General features: G+C 37.8%; 1 protein-coding gene across 2 annotated transcripts in view; it reads left to right on the top strand.

Annotated features, from left to right (window-relative positions):
• Positions 1–24,862, top strand: part of LOC149289182 (gamma-aminobutyric acid receptor subunit gamma-3) — a 257,576-nt gene that overhangs the window by 226,902 nt on the left and 5,812 nt on the right. For both annotated transcript variants that reach the window (XM_089490811.1, XM_089490810.1), the window contains 3 exons: positions 5,372–5,509; positions 17,502–17,654; positions 24,008–24,204. In XM_089490811.1, the coding sequence (XP_089346937.1) occupies positions 5,372–5,509; positions 17,502–17,654; positions 24,008–24,204 (488 nt within the window). The remainder of the gene's footprint in view (positions 1–5,371; positions 5,510–17,501; positions 17,655–24,007; positions 24,205–24,862) is intronic.

Here is a 24,862-nt window from a genome sequence, read left to right as displayed (position 1 = left end):
CTGATTGTCGAACAAATAACTAGTTTATCACCATCCAGAGATTTAATATCAGTAGACACTAAAGATTTATTTTAAGACATTTCTCATACAAAATCCCATATTTGGTCAGATTTGTAGTGCCCCATATGGTTCTGACTTAAGTCTATATCCCAACAACAAAATGATTTTGAAAAAATAAATTTGTATGGCATAAACAATGTTTGTTGTTTTACTCTCTTAACAGATAAATCCTATCATTCTACTATTCACACTTCCTTGTTATCAGTATATCTATACATGAGGGCTTCCAGGCCAGTGTGTTTAATTACAAGCAGAGGAGCAGAATTTGGGCAGCTCCCATTATTCCTCGGCTCCCATCCAGGTTTTAAGTAGAACCCACTTTTATTTGAGACTGCCTCATCACAATGTGTAGCCACGCCACATTCCTGCCAGGAGAGCGTGAGCTCCAGGTACCAGACATGGGAAGTTCTGGGGAAAGTTAGTATGATAAAATTTCACTTTATCTTTTCAGTAAATTTTTTAACGGTAATTACTGCACTTTGTGCACCTTATTGGTTCTTTATTGGTTCCTATGCATTATTCTAAAAACAATATTTAAAAAATAAGAAATATGTTTTTTAATGTATCTGAATTGGAGACAAGGAGTCATATTAATCAAGGTAACGGAACTATCGTAAGTTAGAAATCACCATAGAAACCAGTAAACTGCTGAATGTGACACCTTTTCAGGAGTTTAGTTCCAATTATCTTTTATAATCATCCCTTTGAAATCAATGTATGAACTCTGGCAACATGCTTCATAAAGGTTAACATATACTGTAAATGCTGCTCATTTCTTTTATGTCAAAGATGCTAAAAAAAAATATAATGAAACAATATTACAAAGTACTTTTTTTATACTATTTTTATAAGAGGCACCCAGATACCCCTAGAAAAAGTTAATTAGACTATTGCAATTCATGTGTGAAGTTTTTAATCTGTACAGTACATCATTATGGAAATTGTTGATGAAAATGATGGCATACAGCAAGGAATCCCATGTGCTATTGTAATGTAGTTACTTATGGCTATATTAAGCTTAGCTACACCCTTGCCCCTTGCATTTTTTTAAGAAACAAGATTGCTAAATCCAAAATATATTAATGCTTTAATTTAAAGGGACCTTAGTATGCATGTTCTTAGGTGCATGTTGACATCCATCTACTCATGAGATATTGATGTCTGTCCGACCTAATTTCAGTTACGGTCAGTGGTGGGATTAAATTTTTTTAGTAACCACTTGTTAGGGACCAGGAACCAGACGGACACAAAACGTAAAATGCAATCACCTTTATTATAATGACAATAGTGAACAAAGCCAAATCGTGATCCAAAAGCATATACCAAAAGACAAGCCGAGGTCAGGAACCAAGACGGGTACTCAGACAAGCCGGGGTCAGGAATAGAGAGATCAGCGAAGTCAGGAACAAGCCAGGAATCAGGAGCCCGGAGGGACGTCAGAGAAAGCCAGGTCATACACAGGAATTCAGGAACACAGAGATAGCACTTGCAGCTGGAAACAACACAAGGGCAAGGAGGAAGAGCCCTCTCCGATTTTCATGTGAACCCTAAGGGAAGGAAAGAAAATTTGTTGCCTGAAAACAAATGGAGTGAAAACGAAATGACAAATTTGTCTGAATCATTTTTGGTCCATTTGCACAAGTCTAATAAGTATCAATATTAATGATAGTAATTTACCCTTTACAAAGTGTCCGTAAAATCTATGGAACTGGCGTATCCTCTGTAAGTCCAAGTAGGTAACAAAAGATATAGATCCTTACAGAGGCCACAGTTAGAAGCAAATACAAAATGTACACCTGATACATGTTTCTCTGAATAGAGATCTGACTTTGTCAGGGACTAAAACTAGTATATATAAAGTGCTAAACTCCAGTATATAACTGTGCATTTAATTTGCTTTTGTGAGCTTATACACATATACTGCAGGACAGCACTTTACTTGTGCTGGTTTCAACACTTGAAATGTAAATGGCTGATGTCATCATGATATGGTAATGGTGCAAATGGCCTGGGTCAATTTTCAAAATTTTAGAAAACATTTTGTAGGTTAACTATGCATTATTACCCACCAGGCTTCTTCACTAAAGCACAACATTCCGATAAAGACAAAATCAATAAACTATAACAGGATACATTAAACAACTATTGAAGAAAACAAAATAAAATATCATTAATCTCATAAAATGCAAACCTCTCCTTTAGAAACGATCACTGCCTGGTGTACGCTTGCTCAATCTCATCACCCTGGGTAGCCAAATTATTTTAACAAAAAAAAAATACAGAAATTTAGAAAATGATAAGCTTTGTGGTTTAACAACTTTATACCCAGCAGGATCACCACAAATATAAAAAGGGCCCTTCCGACCTGGGCCGGTGCAGTCCAGGTCAGAAGGGCCCTTTCTAAACAGTTTTAAAGGGTACGAGGAGACGGGAAGAAGGGGTTGCAGGGGGTTATGCCAGTGACTCTGGGCTAATGTGTTTTTTTTTTTTACAAATGCCATTCCACAATCAAACTATAGGTCAATCCAGTGTTTAGGATTCTTCTCAAGATGTGTTAAGAAGCCATTCTACCATGTGTGGCTTTTGTTTGGATCTAAATGCCTATTAAATTTATGGGGAACAAATAAATAATAGGTGCTAATTTAGTACAGGGGCGTCTAGACATCGTGGTACGAACCACATGAGATCTGCAGTGGTAACTGCACCTTCAACCATTGGCAGATCAGGGGGGCAACTGCCCCCCCCAGATAGACAAACGCATGCTCCGGGAGTAAGGATAAAGAGGTAAGTCGCAGCATACAGATTTACCTCTTTATCTCCCTAATTTCCAGGAGGAGAAGACTGTGGAAAAATGGCATCCATGGGGGAGTTGCAAGGCAAAAACCACAGCTGACCTAAAAGAACACAAGGGCTCATCTCACATATGTCAAAAACATCTTGATGACCCCAAGACTTTTGGGATAATATTCTGTGGACTAATGCGTCAAAAGTGGAACGTTTTGGAAAACGTGTGTTTGGCATAAAGGTAACAGCATTCCACTCCATATCAACAGTTTAAAACAGTGGTGGTAGTGTGATGTGATGGCCTGGGGTTGCTTTGCTGCTTTGGGACCGGAGTGACTTGCCATTATTGATGGAAACATGAACTCTGCTCTCTACCACAAAATCCTGAAGGAGAATGTCCAGCTGTACGAATGCCTTGTATTATATATATATATATACAGTATATATATATATATATATATATATATATATATATATATATATATAAACTGTATATATATATATATATATATATATATATATATATATATATATATATATATATATACTTTAGGTATAAGTGAAACATCGTGGTACGAACCACATGAGATCTGCAGTGGTAACTGCACCTTCAACCATTGGCAGATCAGGGGGGCAACTGCCCCCCCCAGATAGACAAACGCATGCTCCGGGAGTAAGGATAAAGAGGTAAGTCGCAGCATACAGATTTACCTCTTTATCTCCCTAATTTCCAGGAGGAGAAGACTGTGGAAAAATGGCATCCATGGGGGAGTTGCAAGGCAAAAACCACAGCTGACCTAAAAGAACACAAGGGCTCATCTCACATATGTCAAAAACATCTTGATGACCCCAAGACTTTTGGGATAATATTCTGTGGACTAATGCGTCAAAAGTGGAACGTTTTGGAAAACGTGTGTTTGGCATAAAGGTAACAGCATTCCACTCCATATCAACAGTTTAAAACAGTGGTGGTAGTGTGATGTGATGGCCTGGGGTTGCTTTGCTGCTTTGGGACCGGAGTGACTTGCCATTATTGATGGAAACATGAACTCTGCTCTCTACCACAAAATCCTGAAGGAGAATGTCCAGCTGTACGAATGCCTTGTATTATATATATATATATACAGTATATATATATATATATATATATATATATATATATATATATAAACTGTATATATATATATATATATATATATATATATATATATATATATACTTTAGGTATAAGTGAAACATAATGACAGGAACATGTGTTTTAACCTACGCGGACTGATAAAGGGGTTTTATAGATAACTGGAATAAGTCTATAAGCTATGACAATGCCATAAAAAGGTAAACCCTTCATAAAGACTAATTTAGAAAAACTGTATAAAAACTTATTAGAGGACATAGAACCCTATACCTCTACAACTACTCACACGACTAATAAATTAACTTAAGCCATCAGTTTGTGACCTAAAGGTCAAGAGCAGTTGGATTATGCAGCAGGACAATGATCCTAAGCATACAAGCAATTCCATGTTTGAATGGCCGAAAGAAAACAAAATGAACGTTTTGGAGTGGCCTAGTCAAAGCCCTGACTTGATTCTCATTTAGATGCTGTGGCATGAATTTAAAAAGGCAGTAAATGCTCAAAAAACCCTCCAATGTGGGTGAATTAAAAATATTCTGTGGGACAAAATTCCTCCACAAGAATGTAAAAGACTCATTGCCAGCTATCACAAATGTTTGATTGGAGTTGTTGCTATCATGGGTGGCACAACTAGTTATAAGGGGAGCAATTATCATTTCATATGGGTTATTAATTGTGTTACTGGGCTACCTTGGGAACTATAATGCCGGTTTAGGCCTTCTGGTTTGTCTGGTGGGTATATATTAGTGTTTAATAATGCTTCTGCATAATGCTTTCTATCGCCTTTATGCCACCATAACCTTTGTTATGTTAATAGGCCTGGCATACAGGTTAAAGCAAGTAAGAGGTACTTGGGAATTTTCTAAATTAGCTGACCCTGAGTCTCTAAGTATTAGAGGCCATTTAATGGTCTATCATGCAGATTCTACATAGTGTTTCAGTAAATGACACAAATACCTATCCTCGTGGAAATCTTGACTTGTCATGTTTTAAAGATACACTTAATTAAGTAAAATCCATTCAAATAGTTAGATCAACCATGACATATTGGTGGTAAACTCACTAGGATTAGGAGCATCAGGAGTCTTCAGATATATCATCAGATCAATGCAGAGTAAGAATGAGACAGCTCCAGACAGTGTGTGCCTGAGATTGGATGAAAACCCTGAGACACAGGATTATACCCTACGGGTTCCCAGTTATGAGTATATACTACCGGAAGCATTGCAGAGCTCCATTTAGAGTGCTAGCGATTGTTTATAAACTGTGCTGCTCTCATATAAATATATCCACTTTCCCATATAAAAAAAATAGAAAACAAAGCAAATTTTCATATTAATATCTAAATAAAATAAAATACTTAAAATAACTAAATATGCACTTTTTTAACAGATGGTTACCCACAGGAAGAAATGGTATACAGATGGAGAAAAAACTCAGTGGAGGCTGCAAATCAGAAATCTTGGCGACTATATCAGTTTGACTTCATGGGTCTGAGGAATACCACTGAAATTGTGAAAACATCAGCAGGTCAGAAGGTTTAACAATGACTGCGCAAACAGCTAGATATATTTTCAGTATATTAACTAATGATTATATGTATGCTAATATGTAATGGAGATCATCATTTCTATTCTGTGAGAGGCATGTGATTGAAGACAAGTACCTACAATACCGTTAATCTTTAGAATTCCCTACCTCATTCTGTCAGACACTCCCCTACCTATTCCAAACGCTCACTAAAAACCCATCTGTTCCGAGAAGCATGCAATCTGGCCTTCTCATACTCACAACACACAATCCTAAACAAACAATGTATCCTCATCATGACACTCACTCTCCTAATGACCCTTACTTCAATTTTAAATGCTTTGTTATAGTAAAATTAGACAGAAATCCTGAATAACCTTACCCCACACTCTATAGGCAAGGTTGTCCTTAGACAGGGTCAAGCAGGGTCCTTGCCCCAGGCTTTGCACGGTCCTTGTCCCAGGCTTTGCACCCAGGAGGGCCTTGCAGCGCTGCTATTTACCTTTCACACTCCTGCTCATGTTCTTTTTAGGTCAGAGTGAAGCAGTTTTGGAATGTCTTATATCCTAGAGCTCCACTTCACTAAGCAGTGCAGAAACCATGAGGGTGTCACCTATGGGTGACAGAAAATACTCCACTCATTTCCTCCTATATTTCCTCTAGCAAACACTTCAGGCTGATAAACAATCTTCAAAATTCAAGAATTGTCATAGAAGCAAGTTCTTATAACAGTAGTTTTCCAGAAATTCCCATATGTCCATTAAACCTAAGGTCTCTGCAAAACTCCAAAGGGAAATTTTTGCCCAAGCCCCCCCATCCTAGGGTTCTGGCGATGCAGTTTCATTTTCCAAAAAATGTACACATTGTCGAAGGAGTAAAATATAATGTGTATTTTGAAGAATACGTTAGCATCTAATCACATAGTTTACGTATCATTTTTAAGTTCTACAAAATCAGGAAATGTCGATGTTGATCTACTTAGATTATATTCGATTCAGATGACACAGCTGTTTATACACAATGAAAGTTAAAGTGATATTATGAGTAATACAGATGAAAAAGTCATTTGTTTTATATACATTGACCAAATACAGTGCAAAAGTCAAATAAAGTTCCAGAGAATAGGGTGGAGACCATGAAATCCATCTTTGTTATTAAAATTATACTGATTCAAAAACTGCTTTAATGTTTTTCTTGAGTCCCTTGCCACAGGACCTCTATTAACCACCTGGATCGTACTGAATTAACTGTCAGGGCAGTGTGACAAATTGGAAAGAGCAAATCCTTTGCCGCTTTTTTCCCTAGTGTGTCCTGAAAGGTGTTTTTTGTTTTTTGCTGGAAGGGTGCCAGTACCTGTCTCTAACCTTGTCTGAAGTCAAACTTTATATGATGATTTCATCCAGAAAGACACTTTATAAAAGTGATTTGAAAGTTGTGAAAAAAGATACTGCATATATATATATATATATATATATAATATTACAAGTTATGGATATTAGATTAATAGGGACAGAACGTTGATCCAGGGATTTATCCTGGTATGGGGCAATTGGCATCTGCTTCATAAGGGTTTTTTGCCTTCCTCTGGATCAACACAGTAGGCACACAATAGGTATATAGGTTGAACTTGATGGACTTTGGTCTTTTTTCAACCTTATGAACTATGTTACTATATATATATATATATATACAGGGCCGGCCCAAGGCAAAATGCCGCCTGGGGCGAATTTTAAAATGCCGCCCCCCCCCTCTACCCTTCCTCTCCCTCAGTCCCTGCCACCCCCCCCATTATCTACCCTTCCTCTCCCTCCGTCCCTGCCGCCCCCCCCATTATCTACCCTTCCTCTCCCTCCGTCCCCCCCCCCTTGTACTTACCTTTCAGCAGTCCTGCGGCGAGTCTCCCTGTTCGGTCTCGGTGCCGGCACTCAGCATTACAAGCCGGCACCGAGACCGAACAGGGAGACTCGCCGCAGAGCAAAGAGAGAGAGGGGCGCCGAGCGGGTACTGACAGCTTGGTAAGCGAAAACCACTCGCGCCCCTTTCTCTCTTTCGCTTTTTAAAAAAAAAAAAAGTGCCGCCCCTTCAAAAGTGCCGCCTGGAGCGGTTGCCCCACTTGGCTCCATTGTCGGGCCGACCCTGTATATATATATATATATATATATATATATATATATATATATATATATTGCGGCAAGGTCTCTGCAGAACAGCTACTCCACTGCTTTGTAGCATGTTTATTTACACTTTCCCTGTGTGACATAAACCAAAACAAAAACATACACCGTGTTAGGAGACTAACTAAACAAGGTTAATTCCTACAATACTAACAGTACTGGCCAGCTAAAAAACACAGCTGTATAAACAGCCAAATACTTGTCTCACCCCTCAGGCTCAGTTTCATATAAACTCTCTGGGTCTGTGGTCAGCAGCACTACTGAGAGAATCCACTACTGAGAGAATCTCAGTAGGCTAAATAGAGCCTGAAGCTGCTACAGAGTAAACCAGACCGGCTTAAGTATAACACTGGATGTTCCTCTCCGTCAATGTACTGCGAAAAGACAGCCCCTAAACCCATCTGTCTGCAGGAAGAGGTCTGTTAAAGACTTCTCTGCATCACTATTCCACTGCACCATATCTGGACCTCTTGCTTTAAAGGGCTCTTCGTGTTCGTCTTCGTGCTCGTCTTTGGGGGAAAAAAAATCTTCGTATTCCGCGAATATTCACCTGTTCCTGTCTTCTCTTGTGGCAAATATTCGTGGACATTCTTCGTGTTCGGTTTTTCTTTGGGTTTTTTCCGGTTAAGGGGTTAATACGGGGTTAACGCGTACCGCAGCAGCTCTGGCGCCAGGAGTTTAAATGTCCGTATGAGCAACTCTATTGGTCGTCTGCTGGCGACCAATAGGGTCGCTCGTACAGACTGTTAAACTCCTGGTGCCGTAACTTGTCCGGCAGAGACCATTGGTCTCCCTGTTCTATCATTTATTAAAGTCGCTTGTACGGACATTTAACAGATAGAACAGGGAGACCAGTGGGATCTGCCGGGTAAGTTGCAGCATTGGGGTTTTAAAAGTCTGTACGAGCGACTCTGTTATTATTAAATTACAATTATTAAAGCAAATAAACAAGGCAGCTAATCACAATGAGGTGGTTATTATGGGGGACTTTAACTATCCCGACATAAACTGGGAAACTGAGACCTGTGAATCTCATAAAGGAAACCGGTTTCTGACTATAAGTAAGGATAATTATCTGTCCCAAATGGTACAGGACCCGACCAGAGGGGGCGCCCTACTGGACTTAATATTAACCAACAGACCTGACAGAGTAACTAATGTGCAGGTCAGGGGACATCTAGGAAATAGTGATCACAATATGATGCATTATAACTTGTCCTTCAATAAGGGAACTCTTAGAGGAGCCACAAGAACTATGCACTTTAGGAGGGCAAAGTTTGATCAACTAAGAGAAGCCCTTAACACTGTAAATTGGGAAAATGTCCTCAAAAACAAGAGTACAGACGCTCAATGGGAGATTTTTAAGAATATCTTAAATTCTCACTGTGAAAGGTACATACCGTATGGGAATAAAAGAGTCAGGAACAAGAGAAAACCAATGTGGATAAATAAAAATGTAAAGGGGGCAATAAATGGCAAAAAAAAGGCATTTAAGCTACTAAAACAGGAAGGCAGTGAGGAAGCACTAAAAAGCTATCGGGGAAAAAATAAAATATGTAAAAATCAGATAAAAGCAGCAAAATTGGAGACAGAAAGACTCATTGCCAAAGAGAGTAAAACAAACCCCAAAATGTTCTTTAACTATATAAATAGTTAAAAGGTTAACAATGAAAGCGTTGGCCCCTTAAAAAGTAATGAGGGAGAAGTTATAGACGGGGATCAGGAAAAAGCTAATCTATTAAATATATTCTTCTCTGCTGTATTCACAGAGGAAAATGAAATGCCAGGTAATATACAGCAGGATGAGATAAATGCCCCAGTACATGTCGCCTGTCTAACGCAGGAAGAAGTGCAGTGCCGCCTAAAAAAAATCAAAATAGACAAATCACCAGGTCCAGATGGCATTCACCCCCGCGTTCTAAGGGAGTTAAGTAATGTAATAGACAGACCCCTATTTCTAATATTCAAGGACTCTATAGTGACAGGGTCTGTTCCCCAGGACTGGCGCATAGCAAATGTTGTGCCAATATTCAAAAAGGGGACAAAAAGTGACCCGGGGAATTATAGGCCTGTTAGTTTAACTTCTGTTGTGTGTAAACTGTTTGAGGGTTTCCTAAGAGATGCTATTTTGGAGTATCTCAATGAAAATAAGTGTATGACTCCATATCAGCATGGGTTTACAAGGGATCGGTCCTGTCAAACTAACCTGATCAGCTTTTATGAGGAGGTGAGCTCAAGACTGGATCGGGGTGAATCGCTGGATGTCGTATATCTTGATTTTTCCAAAGCATTTGATACGGTGCCACATAAAAGGCTCGTACATAAAATGAGAATGCTTGGGCTGGGGGAGAATGTGTGTATGTGGGTAAGTAACTGGCTCAGTGATAGGAAACAGAGGGTGGTTATTAATGGTACATACTCTGAGTGGGTGACTGTTGCTAGTGGGGTACCACAGGGGTCAGTTTTGGGTCCTATTCTTTTTAATATATTTATTAATGACCTTGTAGAGGGATTGCATAGTAAAGTATCAATCTTTGCAGACGATACTAAGCTCTGTAACGTGGTTAACACAATAGAGGACAGCGCACGATTACAAATGGATCTGCATAGGTTGGAGGCTTGGGCTGGGATGTGGCAGATGAGGTTCAACACAGATAAATGTAAGGTTATGCACATGGGGAAGAAAAATCCAGGCTGGGAATATGTATTAAATGGGAAAACACTGGGGACGACTGACATGGAAAAGGACTTAGGAGTTTTAGTTAACAGTAAATTTACCTGTAGCGACCAGTGTCAGGCAGCTGCTGCTAAGGCAAATAAAATCATGGGGTGCATCAAAAGGGGCATAGATGCCCACGACAAGGAAATAATTCTACCCCTGTACAAGTCACTAGTCAGACCACACATGGAATACTGTGTACAGTACTGGGCACCAGTGTACAAGAAAGATATAGTGGAGCTGGAGAGGGTTCAAAGACGGGCAACCAGAGTAATAAGGGGAATGGGAGGACTACAGTACCCAGAAAGATTATCAGAATTGGGGTTATTTAGTTTGGAAAAAAGACGGCTTAGGGGGGACTTAATAACTATGTATAAATATATAAGGGGACAGTACAGAGATCACTCCCAGGACCTATTTATACCCAGGACTGTATCTATAACAAGGGGACATCCTCTACGGCTGGAGGAAAGAAGGTTTCTACACCAGCACAGACGGGGGTTCTTTACAGTAAGAGTGGTGAGATTATGGAACTCTCTGCCAGAGGAAGTGGTGATGGTAAACTCAATAAAAGAGTTCAAAAGGAGCCTGGACGTGTTTCTTGAAAGCAATAATATTACAAGTTATGGATATTAGATTAATAGGGACAGAACGTTGATCCAGGGATTTATTCTGATTGCCATATTTGGAGTCGGGAAGGAATTTTCCCCCTGGTATGGGGCAATTGGCATCTGCTTCATAAGGGTTTTTTGCCTTCCTCTGGATCAACACAGTAGGGACACAATATGTATATAGGTTGAACTTGATGGACTTTGGTCTTTTTTCAACCTTATGAACTATGTTACTTTTAGGCTCCTGGTGCTGTAACTTGTCCTGCAGATCCCACTGGTCTCCCTGTTCTATCAGTTAAATGTCCGTACGAATGACCAATAAAGTCGCTTGTACGGACATTTAACTGATAGAACAGGGAGACCAGTGGGATCTGCCAGGTAAGTTGCAGCATTGGGGTTTTAAAAGTCTGTACGAGCGACTCTGTACAGCTCGTACAGACTTTTAGGCTCCTGGTGCATTTGTTGCACCTTAACGGGTCGCCTATTGGTCGCTTGCACGGCCCTTTAACCTATGGATTTCCGCTCCCGTTATCTAACGCAGCATCGAAGGGGTTAACGGGAGCGGAAATCCATAGGTTCGCTGTCAGGGGTTACAAAGGCTGTGCGAGTGAGCCTATTGGTCACCTGCAGGGTCATCCTCTGGCATCAACCAATTGGAGTTTCTACCCTTTTTCCTGTAGTAACTTCAACCATGGCAGTGGGATAGTGCTCAGTATTCCCACAGCACACCTACAGTTTTTACTTTCTGCCGACTAGATTGGATCAATTTCCAGGCCAGATGAATGAAATCGAACATTTGGTATCGGGGAGCATTTTCTTCTGTAAACTGCCACTTATAGAAGCATTGAGCTCTTACGATGGTTGACACATCCATCTGGGCCAGGATTTCAGCTTTTAGTCGGGGGTAATTTGCTGCAGCCTCCTTTGCCAAGGAGGAATGGAGCGATAATTCCTGCCTACTGACTGGAAGGCCAGTCTTTACACCCAGGAGTCTGTTGCATTTGTATAGTATGGCTACGGAGTCTGCTGCTTGTCAGTAGGTCTCTTGCTGTATAGTGGTACACTTTCCCCTTAAGACAAAAACCAAACCTAAAGCAAGTAAAAACACTTACAAAGTTAATTCCTACCTAATACCTTTCCAAAAAAACCCCCACCTTTACATAAACAGTCAAATACTTGTCTCACCCCTCAGGCTCGGTTTCATGTAGATAGACTCTCTGGGTCTGTGGTCAGTAGCACTACTAAAATAATCTCTGTAGGTTTAAAAGGGCTTGGCAGTGTTAACCAGGTATCATCTGAAGCTGTGAACAGTGCATTTTCCATGTGTAGATACTGTAAATATATTATTCTATGTTATTCATTAAGTAAAATATTTAGTTCAGTTGTACTTTAAGTACTTATTTACATATATTTATAGAATAGAAAGAATAGAAATATAATTTATAGAATAGAAAGAAAACATTATAAGGGGTGATGATATATATATATATATATATATATATATATATATATATATATAATATTCTTACTCTACCCTCTTTAAAGTATATTTAAAGTTTATATTAAAGTTAAACTCTCAATGTCAGCAAAAACTAACTAAAACCAGAATAACTAGAACTATATAAATATATTTTAGCTTTAAAAGAATGTACATGAAAGATGCTGATCTGGTTCTCTGAATTAGCAATCCACCGTGAGAATGACTTTATATGAATGCTATCAATCACTGTCAGTAATTGGCACCCTGGTGGTGATTTTTATTTCCTTGCATTGACATGAACGTACAATCGTGTATCAGCAAATATTTTATTCATGGCAGGACCGAAGGGCTTTGTCGCTGGCACTGAACACATAAAACTAAATTTGATTGTTTCAAAACATTTGGGAAAGTAGTGAATGCCTGTTTATTGTCCTGGCAATGAATTATTATGGTGTACACCTTTTTGTTAGTTTTTTAAAATGTATTTATTTATTTTCTACTTTTTTGTATTTCTCTGGAGCAATTACAAATAAATCTGCAAAGGAAGTTCCCATGAATTTTGTCAAGCACGACAAGCAGAAAATATATTTTATTTTTGGCATGAACAGCTTTTATTAGCTTTCAACAGAAAATCTGGATCCTTCGCTGTCATTCCTTCACCTTTATCAGCAGATGAGAAGGGAAAGATTTAATGGAGTTCAGACAGATTTCCATACTGCTTTACCTTGACAACTAGAGAAAATGTATTATTCACAATGGGACATCCAGCATCTCGGAAACGGGTTTCGAACGCCTAAAAAAAAATCAGCATGCCTAAATTATTGGTTTTAACACTTCTTTTTTCCCTGCTGTTGGAGTACAGAGGCTTTAACAAATGCCATTAAACTGTGTCTCACTTGGCCAGTTTTAATGCTCATTAGAAGCAAAGTGCATTCTAGACGCATTAGCTAAGTCTGCCCTGAACTTCTGCAGTTTTTTATACATCAGAGAGCAAAATAAGTGGTTTGTTTTGTTCTTAAAATATTTCAACTCTTCCATGCTTTACCCATGACAAGTATACAGAAATGGTAACACGAAACATATAAGAGATAAATGATGCAGAAATGAATGAGGACTACAGTCAACAAAATGACACACATTAACCATTTTGTGCAATGATCATATTTTTGGTAATAAAATGTAATTTACAATCTGCCTTTAGATGCATTTTCAGGCAAGGCAATCATAAGAAATAATATATCTGGTTTCTCTGGAGATGCACAGAAGCCTTTTTTATCGGGTGTTTGCAATGTATTCTTTGTATCTGAAGCTTTAAACTTATTTATATGTGTATTATTTAAAATGCCAAGCTGATTTACATCATATGCAGTGTATATCATATGCAGTGACATTCTGACAGATTGTTAAAAAGATGTTCTCACCTCCCCCAGGTGAAATGTTAAAGACATTAAAGATAGGTGTCTTATATTTAAACTTAGACTGCATCAGGAGATTAACGGACCAGCATACAGAAAGAAGAATTGATCTCTGCATTTTAAATTTTTCACATGGGAAATAAATCCCTCCATAAAATAACTAGCACAAAAAGTATATGATTATATTATGTAAATAATGTTAATATTGTATGAGATTTTGTGTACTACAATAAACCAGGTTAAAAAAAAGGGTGATGTGAGTCGCAACCCTCAAAACTGAGCATACTAGGAATTCAAAAAGGCAGCTATACTTGTGGAAATGTGTATTTCCTACCTGTGTTTTGTTTCTTTACTATATTTATTGAATTGAATCAATTTTCATTTCTTTAGAATGCAGCATCTAAAAGAAGCATGTGCTGCTTTTTGAGACATTATAGCCTACTTTACTTTGGCTCTAGTTAATTAAAGTTAAGGTGGGGCAGTAATCATGCCTGGTCATGTCTAGTGAAATTGAACCCAAGTACATATGATTTAGTAACTAAGGGGGTTATGACTTTTTTACATAAGGCTAGGTATGGTTTCTATGCGTGAAATTGTTAAAAATTGCATTTTGTGTTTACTCGGGTTATCTTATCTTATACATACACACACTCACTGGCCACTTTATTAGGTACACTTTGATAGTACCAGGTTGGACCCTTTTTACCTTCAGAACTGCGTTCATTCTTCGTGCCATACTTTCTACAACAAGGCATTTTCGTCCACACAGCTGCCATTCACTGAATATTTTCTCTTTTTCGGACCATTCTCTGTAAACCCTAGGGATGTTTGTGTATGAAAATCCCAGTTGATCAGCAGTTTCTGAAATACTCAGACCAGCCCATCTGGCACCAACAACCATGCCACGTTCAAAGTCACTTAAATCCCCTTTCCTCCCCATTCTGATGCTCGGTTTGAACTTCAGAAAGTTGTCTTGACTACGTCTACATGCCTGAATGCATTGAGTTGCTGCCATGCGATTGGGTGATTAGCTATTTGTGTTAACAAGCAATTGAACAGGACTACCTAATAAAATGGTCAGTGAGTGTATGTTTGTATGTATGTACAGTATGTAAGCATGAATTAAATATAAGTGTATGTGATAATTGATGTCTATGTATAAGTGTATGTCTGTGTTTAAGGGTATGTGGGCATGGATGTCTATGTTTAAGGGTATTTAGGCATGGAGGTATATGTTTAATTGTGTGTGAGCATGGATGTCTATGTGTATTGTAAGTGTGTAAGCATGGGTGTGTAAGTATAAGCATAAGTATAAGTGGGTGTAAGCATGTATGTGTAAGCTGTTTGGGACAAAGGTGGTACTCACAAATTATTTGGTGGCAAAATGGGCACTATGGGACATATTGCTTGGTGAAGTTGAGGGGCACTAGGGCAATTTTGCACCGTGGCCCCCGTGGTTTCTAGTTACGCCCCTGACCTTGTACATTGGGAAAAGGAGCACTAGAAATCAGCCCTCTTAATAATTTTGACAATAATTTATATTAATATGCCATCTCACTGCTTACCGGGTGGGGAAATTGAGGTCACTGACTATGACCCCTACTGTAGGGTGTGAGAACAAGCTCTTATAAACAGATTTTTGTACCCTGTCATTTTGATAAGCATGCATGTGTACATGCAAGTTTGATATGGGAACATACTTCATTTGGAAATCAATTGTAGATCTAACAAACAATATCTTGGAGACTTTTCCCATAAAGGCTTTTCCCATAAAGACGTTTCAAATGGTGTATCTTAAAGCTTACATAAATCTGATTTACATTTTTATATATTGTTTCTATGCTGGCCAAACAATGTTAAGTACAGCATTTAAATTAACATTCTATAAATAGAGCCTTAGAATTAATTAGTATCTAATGAAGCATTCATTTTCCATAAACATATTTGTTCAGCTTCCTGCTTAATTATTTTAAGAGACTGACCTTTCTTAATTGCTAATTATATTTGTATTTAATGTTTTGCCCTTATTTTCTGTCATCCATATGTTCAATAGTTGTGTTCATGTCAAATATTTTGATTGGAATCTAAAATAAATGGCCCAATTACTAATTACTGACTTTATCTTAATGATGCTTTCATCAGCTGTTTTAATAAAAATGCAACAAAACGACTCAAATGAGCTATTACAAATAAGTACTCTACAATAAAAGGGGCATGCTTATCAGAGGCAAGTAACTACTACTATGATCCGTTTATAATGGTTATAGAAGCAGTACACAAAGATTTACAAAAATAAGTGAATTTATAAAATGTGTGGAATCTTAGTATGTGAGGAGTATGTGAGTTAAAATGTTTTCTGTATTTTCATGATAAAATTTGGTGATGCCTGGAAGGAAGTATGCTTTGGTAGAACAACCTGTAAAGATATATGGTAGAGGGTATAGGTCAAAATAAACAACTGAAACAGGTGGTGGGAAACTGGGCCATAAGTGTAAACTAGGGGTCAACTTCAGGGTAAAGGATGTCTGCTTATCATTACTGAAACCCACCCATGTCATACATATTAATATATTGTAGGTTAAACGTGTTGCCTTTTATAATAAAAAGCATATTTATTGTAATTGTGCTAACCTATAGAAGGCATGTACTTATTTTCATTTGTGATCAATATATATATTGTGTGAAATTATAAAGCTGTCAGACCTTTTCTGCTTTTGTGCAGAAGTTCCTGCAGCTGCTTTTATCTGGAAAAAAACCTTTATACATTACAATGTTTGATTTCCACAACAAATGCTATTCTCTTGCTTAAAGAGGATCCTCACAAATAATAAGAAAAACTAAACCCAACACTGAAAGCCATCTGTCACTTTTGTAATTACTATATGTCATATATAGGCACTGGCATGTTCAGCCATCTATGTTTCCACAAGGTCAACTCTAGTAAATTACTATCTTGGCCACCTTTTTAATTATGTACCGATGTAAAACGGGTACATTGCGGGTTCTCCCTCCTGTATATTCACAGAGGGGATGAGCAGGGAAGTGAGGCTTCTAACATCATGCTGGAGAACCATAAAAATAGCCTCTGACTTACCACACTGGCACCACTATACCTTCACTGGTATACTGCAGCAACTAGTGTGTGTCTCTTGAGTGTGCCTTTGCTACTTTTGCTGCCTGTCCTGGTTTTACCTGCGCCTGTCTCTGATTGTGTTTCAGTGGCTTTGTCACCCCACCCCCCACACACTGTGTAGAATATGGTGTCCCTTGCTCTTTCTTCTATTGAGCAAATGCTCAGTTATTTTGTATAAATGAGGTTTGAAATAACCGATAACTTTGATTGTGTTTTTTGTCCTGCTTATGTGTCGACATTGTTGTTTAAAGGAGATTAATGTTTCTGAAAGAAACCAGTTTACCTTGGGCTGTAGCAAAACCACACCCACACTTTTTATGCAAATTTATTAAAGGGAAAAATCATCTTTCATAATCACACATATTTAGTACTTCTTTTATAATCAATTGCTTCAATTTCGCAATGATGTTTTTCATCCCCATTGATAATATACATAATAAATGTTGTTTTATTTCAACAGGTGATTATATTGTCATGACTGTGTACTTCGATTTAAGCAGAAGAATGGGATACTTCACTATTCAAACTTACATCCCTTGCATATTAACAGTTGTGTTATCCTGGGTCTCTTTTTGGATAAAGAAAGATGCTACACCAGCAAGAACAGCACTAGGTAAGATATATATATATGTGTGTGTGTGTGTGTGTGTGTGCTATAAATGTAACGACTCTCCAAATGCAAATATTTCATGCACGTTTTTCTTAATTTCTCACAATATTTTAGTGAACATTGTATTGGAATCAAACTGTCAGCCAATGCAAGAAGTTGTAAGATTCTACTTGGATTGTACCTGCATTGTTTGAGTAAACTACACAGAAGTGAACTATTATTACTTACAGATGTTCAATCCCTTGATAAGTATAGCTCACAACAATATGAAGACTTCAACTTAAATACTTAGTACTTATATTTAGTGACTGTAAACAAATTACTTATGCATTTTTAAATGCCTAGTCAACTTTCCCAGATCTTATTTTAACTTTCTGATATGTAGTATTGCTAAAATGTTGTGCTTCGCAAGAGGTCCAGAAGATGACACTGTACTGCGCAAGTGCGCAATAAAACATAAATTAGACATTTTCTATTGCATACGAGAGTTTAATTGTCTGTCCTTCTTACCATGAATAATTTGGCATATGGTAATACCATCTGTATACCCGCAACTGCTGCTTTTTTGATTGGTAAAATTCTTGGTCATATGGAATAATTTTTGCGAAAATGTGATCTTGGCTGTATAAGCTGTGTCTCCTAAAGAAAATTCTTAAAATGAACACACCAGCCACTCCGGCGTATTAATGTTACTAACACTAGAGCTCACATTAAAAAAAATCATATAGACTCTCTCAATTGCAAGTTCCATTGTAGGATTGTTATTGTATTTCAGCATGATCATAAGATATACACTACTATAAACACACATAAAACCATACAAGATCCTTTTTCAGACAGTTCTAGAAATACCACAGGGATTTTGAAAGATGTCAGTTTGTGTCTAGACTAGTCACAGAAAATCACTCTGCAGATATCATGAAAACAAAACATCATGCAAAGTTTTATGATACAGTTGGATATTGTTTTAACTGGAAACAAGAAATATAATATACTGGCAAATAATTGCAAAGCAAATGCTCAGTAAATTTTTATATCTACACACAGAGCAGCAGAGGATTACAGATTTACATTATGTCTGATAATTCACTTAATCCAATCATAATCCATTCCATCCTGACTGTAACCCAACTAGCCTTTTAACTTTACCAGAATAATGTTATATTTTGTTATTATAAACTAACAATGTATGGCCACTGAGATTTTTGACAGGACATAAAACAATAAAAATCAATATTGATGAATCTCTAAATCTAGACCCATGCAATAAAGATGTTAATTTCTATTGTGCAGTATGTGAAGGTTTTGCTTCTACATACTTAAATAATTATATAAATTCCTACACAAATTGATTCATGTAGTTCAGACTGGTTTTATGGCAGGTAAATGTACAACAGTTGAAGCAAGAAGACTTTGTTCTTTAATGCGGTTTTAACAGTATGATAACTCGACTTGTGTGATTGTTTCATTGGACACTAGTAAGGCTTTTGATTCAGTAGAATGGAACTTCTTATGGGCAGTATTAGAAAAGTAAAAAAATGGTGGATTAAGTTAGAGTAACAAGACAGGAGTGTCCCCTTTCCCCAGCAATGTTTACTATAGAAATCGAACCTCTGGGAAATTACATAAGACTTTCAGATCATCAAACTGTTAAAAATGAATCAGAACAAGAAGGTGGCATTAAGTGCCGATAGTTTATTGGTTTTTTTGGAGAGCCAAACTTGTCTCTAGTAGATCTCTTAATAATTTGGGAGGAATAAGGTCTTGTATCAGGTCTTGTTTAATAATGGTGCATAGGGTGAATGCTCCTCATTATATATAAATTACACTTGATATACTTAACTGGATTTTTACGAACAAATACTAGAAATCCAGTCGAGTACCGTATTTCCCCAAGTATAAAACGCACCTTCATTTTGGGGGCCAACATTTTTTAAAATAAATATTACATAAAGTTATTGTACTGGCTGCCTGAGCATGATATGAGTGTGATTGATGTTAGCTGCTAGCAATTGTTAGCAATCGCACTCCTATCATGCTCAGGCAGCCAGTACATGCACATCACTTTCAGCCTCCCTGTGCCCCCTCCACACGGATCCATGCTAATACACATACATACATACATTTATTCATTTACTCCCCCACCTTACCTGAACTGCAGATCTTCTGCTGCCACTCGCAGACTTCCATGGGGACGCTGTCTCCCCTCTGCCTTGCTCGAGCAGGAACTGAGAGGAGTCATTTGATGCAATGTGCATTCACGTGACTCCACTGGGTTCCTTTGTCGCCGCGGCAGATCAAGAGACACTGCTGAGCAAAAAAGGTAAGCAGGTCCCCTTTCCGCTCCCCTTTTTAGTAAAAAAAATATATATATATCTACCACCACTGTATAAGACGCACCCAGTTTTTAGACCCCAAGTTTTCCTAAAAAAGGTGCGTCTTCTATATGGGGAAATACGGTATATAAAGTGCGATATAGTGCAATTGATAAAATGAAACGAAAACCTAAGGAAACAATTGCCTATTAATATTCCAGGGTAAATAAATCTGATTCTTTTTTTGTAAATCCATCGTATTTTACATTTAGGGTGGAAATAGGAAACAGATTAGTAATTACCCTATAGCATTATCTGTGGGAGAAGGGGGTTTGAGTTTACCAAATTTGTATAACTATTATGTTGCTTCCCATTTAGTTCATCTTCAAGATTAGATAACATTTTAATATCATTATTCTTTTTTATGATAGGAAGGTGATAACCAATAACTGGATTAGTGTGGACCCACCTAAAGTATACATGTAGCTTAATTTAGCTGATTCTGATTTGCCATTGATTAGAAGATACTACGTCTTGAGTGGAAAACAAGATAATTTTGAGAATATATGGAAGCTATGATTAAATGACCATAGTACAGGCTCTTTAAAACTGCCTTGAACTATTTTCTCTTCCCTCTCTATAACAAATTTAGAATGTATTTGCTGTCTCCATGTTCTTAACTCCAAATTGCCACGTAGTGTTATTTTGTCCAGATGGTAAAAATTAACCTTAAGGGCATTAATGATCTTATGCGAATAATGCATTAAAAAAAGCTGGGTTGTCTTTACTATTAGTTACTTCACATGATTGTTACCCTGCTACTTATATTTCACATATGGTACTGAGAGGGTTTGCAGGTTCTGCTGGCATTACCGAAAGGTTAGTGATGTAAAACAAGCTTACAACTCTGATATAGGAATGTGTTGAATGTCATAAAATATAATACATAAATAATTTTACCAATAAAGGCATATTTTAAATTAAAAACAAACTATGTTTTGGGTGGTTTATGTTTCCCTGAACAATTTACCACAAAAAATAAAAGGAATACTTGTGTTTTTTTATTGCAGAGCACTGGTTATACTTGATATATAGCTATCTGTATTCACGGCTTGGGAGCATTTTAGAATACAGTATAATATTCTAGCTTGTCGGTATGGCACCATGGGCGCATTTATATGCCGGTTAATGAGTTAGCCAAACCCATTCAAATTGTTTTGCTAGTATGCAAGACATTTTCCAAATCTGATGATTTATTAAATCATGCTCAAATTGTTGGTTAATTAGCTGTAACAGTAACATGGAACAGATTGGATGCCCCATCTGCTGCAAAATACTATGTACAAATTGAGTGCATTTTGATCCTTGGGGCAACTATTGCAGATAATTCAATAAGCAGACATCATCAATGAGGGGACAATGTGAAAGTCAGAGAGAAATTGAAATATGTAATAGGATGACAACTTTTTTCCCTGTTTTAACTTTGAATAAAGTTAATGTTGTTATACTTACACTGATGCCTATGAGGAACTAATTCAAATATATTAAATTGTTAGTAATTTTTAGTATGGCTCAAATATTCCGCACTACAGTAACATTTTTGAATTGGGCCATCAATAACTTTCATTGCTGCTTACAGCTTGACATAACATGAACAATGTTTAAAAAGAGGGCTTGGAGAATTGAAAGGTTAGTTAGCTCAAATAATACATTCTAAAATATTGAATGACACATAATAACTGATGTTTAAAAGGTTCAAGATGGAGGATTCCGGAAGTAAACAGAGAAAAAGCAAGGAGAGAGAACAGCAAAATATTAATAGTAATTGGGTTTACTGGCAAAAATTATATTTTTTTCTAGGGGATAATTATGGTAATTGTGAATGTGGCATTGTTATGGTCTGGCTACTTTTCTACTCACTGCAGGAGTTACACAGCTGAAGGATAATTAACAACCTGTCAGGATTACTCACCTGTCTAGTAACTATCCCCTCTTTAGTTATCATGGCTACTGTCCTTTGGACCAGTCCATTATCCAGCCCACAGCCAGCTTCTCCTGGCTATATAAACAGCAAAGATTCACTTTATCCTTGCCCTTATGTTGTTTCTGGCTGCAAGTGCATTCTCCTGTGTTCCTCATTACCTATGCATGAACTCACTTTCCCTGACTTTCCCTTCTGGCTCCTGATTCCTGGCTTGTTCCTGACATCACTGATCTTTGTATTCCTGACCCCGGGTTGTCTGAGTAGCCATCTTGATTCTTGACCTCAGCTTTTGGTATATGCTCTGTAATCACTATTTGGCTTTGTTTACGTGGTTATTACAATAAAGGGGTTTTGCACTTTACGTGTTTTTGTCCGTCTGGTTCCCGGTCCCTAACAGGCATTTCAAATACTTGGTGAGATGTGTTCTTAATGGAGACAACAAAATAAACTGAAATATCTTAAACAATGTTTGATGGACATTCAGTTTATTTGTTTACATGTTTTGTTTTTAAAAATGCATGGGATAATATGTCATCATAGAAAGCTAATCTCTAAATACAGAAAAAACCTAATTAAGACCATTGTTAAGTCAACAGCAACCCTATTCCCAACAACAGGGAATCCTTGGAAAGGATGGGCCTGAGGTATGAATGTTATCCATGAGGCTTAAGATGGTTAAATTACATTACATTTATTTATAAAGCGCCGGCCGATTCCGCAGGGCTGTTACATTCATTAGAACAATTTATAAACGTATACAATAATAAACTAGTGTAAAGGAGAAGAGGGCCCTGCTCTTGCGAGCTTACAATCTAGTCGGTGGTCGACAATAGAAGAGGACTGTTTGGATGGGGATGAGTTGATCTGGTTGCGATGATGTGTTGAAGCTGTTTGCTGATTAGGATGATGGTTGGGAGTACTGTAAAGGAATGTTGTACGCTTCCCTGAACAAGTGGGTTTTCAGAGAGATTTTGAAAGTTGCGTACGAGGCAGAAAGTCTGACCGAATGGGGAGGGGAATTCCACAGGAGGGGAGCGGCACGGGTGAAATCCTGAATACGGGAGTGGGAAGAGGTAACAACAGTAGAAGAAAGCCGCAGGTGGTGAGAGGTGCGAAGAGGGCGGTAGGGGTGTATTTGGATAGGAGGATAGAGATTTAAAGTTTAAATTTGATTCCGAAGGGTATGGGGAGCCAATTAAGTGATTGGCATAGTGGAGCAGTGGATGAGGAACGGCGGCAGAGAAAAATTTAGCTGTATGTTGTGTGTTGTAGCTGTAGTGTTGAGGATGGATTGAAGCAGTGAAAGGCGGGAGAGGGGGAGTTTCAATAATCCAGGCAGGATATCACAAGGGAGTGGATTAGTAATTTGGTGGTGTCTTGCGTGAGGAAAGGGTGGATTAGGGAGATGTTTTTTAGGTGGAGGCGGCAGGATTTCGTGAGGGACTGGATGTGAGGGATGAAGGAGAGAGCAGAGTTGAGGGTAACACCAAGGCAGCGAACCTGGTCTGTTGGTTGGATAGTGGAGTTGTCAACAGTAATAGAGATGTCAGGAAAGGTGGACAGAGCAGATGGCGGGATTACCATGAGTTCGGTTTTAGAGATGTTGAGCTCTAGGTAACGGGACGCCATCCATGATGCAATTCCAGATAGACAGTCAGTGAGGCGAGTTAGAAGAGAGGGGGAAAGGTCAGGAGCAGAAATATAGAGTAGGTTGTCATCTGCATATAGGTGGTACTGGAAACCAAAGGAAGATATAAATTGTCCGAGGGAAGAAGTGTAGATGGAGAATAGCAGAGGCCCAAGAACTGAGCCTTGAGGAACACCATTAGATAGCGGTAGGAGACGTTTTGTCACACTAAGCGCACATAGATTTTTTTTTTTTTTGTTTATTTACTTATATAAGTGTGTTGTGGGGAATTGTGCACTGATCTTTGTAACTGCTATTGTGCATCTTTTGGCGCTGAGTTTCACAATATTTTGGATTACCCTACAAATAATGTAATGTACTTGTATTCTATCTAGAAACTGCATATTAAACAATTGTTGTTTACATTTAGGAATCACCACTGTATTGACAATGACAACACTAAGTACCATAGCAAGGAAATCTTTACCCCGAGTTTCATATGTCACAGCGATGGATCTGTTCGTGACGGTCTGTTTTCTATTTGTGTTTGCGGCACTTATGGAGTATGCAGCACTGAATTATTATTCAAGTTGCAAAAAGCCTAGGTGTACTAAGAAGAAAAAATCGGTAAGATACAAAACTATTTTTTCAGGCTTATTTTTTTTTTTTCCTTTTTTTCAGTGAAAATGCTACCTGATGATTTGGAATTCAAATAGATTTTAAGAGATGTTAAATGTACCTGAACATAAAGAAATGTTTTGTCTGTACATGTACATGTACATGTAAATAATATGTTGCACCACTAGACTAGAGTAGTTTAGTACTGCAACAGAAAAAAGATTCAAGACAAGCGTCTTGAATCTTTATTAAAAACCACATAGGTATAGTTCTGTGGCTTTTAACCACTTATTTTTTAAGTAAAATTCAAATGTGTCTGTTACATATCACAGTTCCTACATTTTAAACTTTAACACAGTAAACAAATCCATAAAATCCTATTATTATTATTATTCCCAGTTGGCTTATCTCTCTTCAAGTGCAACATTTTTAAATGTTGACTGGTTCAGCTAGCCTTTTTGAGGATGGTTGAAGAGAAGGAAGCTACATTTAGGGCAGGTAATTAGCTTGATTAGATAATGTTAGCTTGTTCACCTCATGTAGTTTATTTATCATGGATTTCAGCTTCCCTCTGGTACGCTTTTAAACTATATGTATCTCAGAATCACCTGACTGACTGAAAAAAAGAACAAACTATAAGCAGGTCAGCTAAAAAAGTACATGGACA

The sequence above is a fragment of the Sceloporus occidentalis genome, unplaced genomic scaffold (genome assembly GCF_023333645.1).
Source record: "Sceloporus occidentalis isolate IW3139 unplaced genomic scaffold, rSceOcc1.0.p SCAF_47, whole genome shotgun sequence".
Lineage (NCBI taxonomy): Eukaryota > Metazoa > Chordata > Lepidosauria > Squamata > Phrynosomatidae > Sceloporus > Sceloporus occidentalis.
This window is presented reverse-complemented; position numbering and strand designations above follow the sequence as displayed.